The sequence below is a fragment of the Erinaceus europaeus genome, chromosome 2, assembly GCF_950295315.1.
Source record: "Erinaceus europaeus chromosome 2, mEriEur2.1, whole genome shotgun sequence".
Taxonomy (NCBI): Eukaryota; Metazoa; Chordata; class Mammalia; order Eulipotyphla; family Erinaceidae; genus Erinaceus; species Erinaceus europaeus.
This window is the reverse complement of record NC_080163.1, coordinates 186,904,833-186,908,992: the sequence shown is the minus strand read 5'-3', so window position 1 is coordinate 186,908,992 and position 4,160 is coordinate 186,904,833. Positions and strand designations below refer to the sequence as shown.

The 4,160-nt window shown below is 46.9% G+C and overlaps 1 protein-coding gene across 1 annotated transcript; it reads left to right on the top strand.

Moving 5' to 3' along the window:
- The first annotated feature begins 2,540 nt into the window (after positions 1 to 2,540).
- On the top strand, positions 2,541 to 4,160 carry LOC103127327 (parafibromin-like). The gene has a single exon (XM_060186477.1). The coding sequence runs from the start codon at positions 2,541 to 2,543 to the stop codon at positions 4,158 to 4,160; it is 1,620 nt and encodes a 539-aa protein (XP_060042460.1).

Genomic DNA, 4,160 nt, shown 5'->3' with positions numbered 1-4,160 from the left:
GGGTGGGGTAGATAGCATAACGATTATGCAGAGAGACTCTCAAAGTCTCTGGTTCAAACCCCCACAACCACCATAAGCCAAAATTGAACAGTGCCTTGGTAAAAGGAGAGGCAGAAAGAGAGGGAAGGAAAGGGAGAGGGGGAGAGAGAGAAAAAAATAGAGAGAGGGAAGGAAAGGAAGATGGAGGAGAGAGAGAGAGGGAGGGAGAGCAAGACAGAGGCCTACTTCACCACTCCTGAAGCTTTCCCCCTGCAGGTGGGGACCAAGGGCTTGAACTTAGGACATTGCACACTGTATTGTGTGCTCTTCACCAAGTGTGCCACTGCCTGGCCCTGGAATATTTTCTCCATATACTTTTTGCTGGTTTCCCTCCCCTTCATGAGGAGAGTGAATATTTCTTTGGTCCTTCTGAACCCTGCCTTCTAAGGGCTGTAGGGGCTGTGTTGATGCTGAAGGAGTGCATACAAATTAATAACTGCTTGTACCAAACGCCTTTTAACCACCTGTGAATCCTAAACCTAACCCCTCTGCCTCTTGGTATTTGTAAAATCCTTGGCAGATTTAAAGTTAGCTTCTGGTATTTGTAAAAGTCCTGACAGCCTTTGACCTTTGCGACCTCTACCCACCTGTTAGTCCTTGTATGCATATTGTGAATCATTTTATTTTGAAACCTTTCTTTGTCTATAAAAGGGAAATCTTATAGTACACAAGGGCCCAGAAGCTTTTTGGTATTAGCTGATTCTGGATCTGGCAAGCCAAAAAAAAAACAACTCTGTTTTCCAGTAACTCCAGGGTGTCATGACTTTTGTTCAGATTCCCGAGTTTACAATGCCTGTTGTGAGCTGTGCCTGAGGGAGGGGTGCCCAGGGGCATGATTCCATTACCATCTCCTGAATATTGTTTCCTCTCTTGTGCTGAAGACATTTATTTGTATTAATATTTAATACACCTAAATTCAGTGCCCTACCTACACTTTTCCCTAATGATAATCTCCAGCACTCTCACAATCTCAACTAGGATTTTGACTCAGTACAATTTTTGTTGTTATTTTGGTACAATTACCATAGAATCCATCTCAGATCCTCACAGTAGGCATGAGTGGGAGCCAACTCCTATGCTGATGGGAATGTATTTATTTACTTTGGTATCATGTATATTTTATTAGTAGTAACTTAAACTGCTATAAAGTGACAGATTAAAGTTCTACTCCACACCCAACCCCCAAGATAACATCCATAGTTCTCACAAAGGGCCATTTGAAATATTTGCAGAACATTCAAGAACCAGGTAGTGTTCGATTCCCAAATACCAGAGCAGGTGAAATATTCACAAGTGATGAACAGTGATGCAGATGCCTCTAATTTCGGCCACTCTCTTTCTCTTTTCAATAATACATCTCCAATTATACAAAATTAGACTTTGGGGCATGGGAGACAGCATAATGATTATGCAAAAGACTCAGGCTGGAGGCACTGAGATCTCAGGTTCAATCCCTGCACCACCATAAACAAGAGCTGAGCAGTGCTCTGGTCTCTCCATCATTCTATTTCTCTCTCCTTAAAATAAATAAAATATTTTTTTAAATAAGAGTACATGGGTACAGTGGATTTGTATACAGAATCTGACCCATCGATAATCCTAATTACAACAAAAATATGCACAGGTATAAAAGGCTACTGACAAAAATAAAATGGGGGCAATTGACAGACCTCAATAAACAAAGGATCAGTATATATTTATTGGGTTTGATGGAATTTATAAAAACTCTCAGCTGAGCTCCAATGAAACTATGTAGAGTTAATAAGGATGCAGTACTAAGCACAGAAAGGGGGTAATTGTGGCAAACTTTCAAAGTTTAATTCAGGGTGGGGTGGATAACATGATGCTTATGCAAACACACTCTCATGCCTGAGGCTCCAAAGTCCTAGATTCAATCCTCTACACCACCATAAGCCTGAGCTGATCAGTGCTCTGGTTAAAAATAATGATAATAGTGGTCCGGGAGGTGGCACAGTGATAAAGCCTTGGACTGTCAAGCATGAGGTCCTGAGTTCAATCCACAGCAGCACATGTGCCACAGTGATAGCTGGTTCTTTCTCTCTCCTCCTATCTTTCTCATAAATAAATTAAAAATATTTTTTTAATTAAAAAATAATAATAAACAACCATAAATAATAAATAATAATAAAAGGGGGTTGTATTGTTATGTGGAAAACTGAGAAATGTTATGCATGTACAAACTATTATATTCACTGTCAAAAGTAAAACATTAATTCCCCCAATGAAGGAAAAAATGTTCAAAAAAAGAAAGTGAACCCTCAGGACAAGGACCACTTTAGGGTGGGGCAGAGTTGTCTTCAGTAAGAACCAGGTGAGGATTAATCTTCCATAGGACTCCTGGTGCCTGATAGGATTTGCAGACACCTCTTCTGATTGGCTGAAGCCAGAGCTCAGGGTGGGAAGTAGTAGGAGTGAAGGGTATAAAAAGCAGCAGAAGCAGTGTGGGGATGCATTGGAGTTGCAGAGGACCGGAGTTGAAGATGGCAGACGTGCTGGGCATCCTGCGGCAATTCCACATGGAGCAGAAGGAGATTGTGGTAAGAGGAGATTATGTGACTTTTGGAGAATTCTCATGGCCCAAGAGCATGCAGACCAACTATGTGGCCTGCGGAAGTGGCAAGGATGGAGAAGCCAGAGAGTACTACACGCTGGAGTGCCTGCTATTCTTTCTGATGCATGCCCAACTGCCTCATGTTGTGTATGTGAGAAAGGCAGCCAGTGAACACATTCCTGTGGTGAGAAGACCTGACAGAAAGGATCTGCTGAGCTACCTGAATGGGGAAGTATCCACATGCATGGGCCTAGAGCGCACTGGCCCTGTGCAAATGCGTCTTGGGCAGGTGGTTCCAGTCAAGCGAGCTGCAGAGGTAGTCCTCCCAGAAGCCAAGAGGGCACGAGTGGAGGATGAAGAGGCTGTGAGGCAGGACCAGGAGAGACTGGCTGCTCTTCTGCAGGCTCCTAAGGAAGCCAGTGTCTGCACTGAACGCCTCAAGCCACTGTCTGAAGCCATGTCCGTGGACAAGATTGCTGAGATTAAGGCCAAGAGGATGGCTAAGAAGAAGACTACCATCAAGGTGGATATTGAGGGTCCTGGAGCTGCCCCGACAGCCAGGAGATTCGTGGATGCTGACGTGGAAGCCACCCGAGAGATTGTCAGCAGAGAGAGGCTGGGAAGGACACGCACCACCATTCTACAGAGCACAGGCAAGACTTTCAGAGACAGCATCTTTGCCATCCTGGACTCTGTCAAAGCCAGAGAAGCAGGCCAGGCCCCTGAACAGCCAGCAGCTCCAAAGGCAGCAGCAGCCGGGCCTCCCACAGGGTGCACCCAGCCGCAGCCTCCATCTGCCTATGACAGATACGACCAGGAAAGATTCAGACACAAAAAGGACACCGGAGACTTCCACATAGACACCAAAGGTACCTACCATGGCCTGAGCCTCCCTTCCATAACAGCCTCTGTCTTCCTTCCTCAGCCTCAGGCTCAGCCTCCGTCTCAGACTCCAGGAGGCCAGGCTGTGCCAAGACCCCTTGTCCAAACCAGGCCGCCCCTGCAGCAGAGCAACAGAGGCTCTGGCACACCCATCATCCTTATTCCGGCGGCACCCACCTCTTTAATCACCATGCTGAATGCCACAGACCTTCTCCAGGACCTGAGCTTCGTGCCTTCCGAGGCCAAGAAGAGACAAGGCTGCCGGCCCGCCAAGGAAACTCTCATCCAGAGAAGCAAGAGCCCGAGGCCAGCGTGGGACTCTGCCAGCACTGTCAGGGTTCACTACCGAGTCATGGACCAGCCCCTGAGACTCAGCCCTGGAGACTGGGATCGAGTTGTAGCCGTGTTTGTGCAAGGCCCCACCTGGCAGTTCAAGGGCTGGCCCTGGCGCCTGCCTGATGGCTCTCCAGACCACATCTTTGCTCACATGAAGGCCTTCCACCTCAAGTATGACCATCTTCCTCTCGAGCCCAATGTGCACAAGTGGGACGTCACAGTCTTGGAGGTCAGCACTCACCAGCGCCATTCCGACAGACCCGTTTTCCTGCGCTTCTGGGAAACACTGGACAGCTACATGCTGAAGCACAAAGCTCACCTGCGATTCTGA

Bases quoted from the DNA above. Each gene is read 5' to 3' on its own strand.
- LOC103127327 (XM_060186477.1), top strand. From the start codon at position 2,541: ATGGCAGACGTGCTGGGCATCCTGCGGCAATTCCACATGGAGCAGAAG.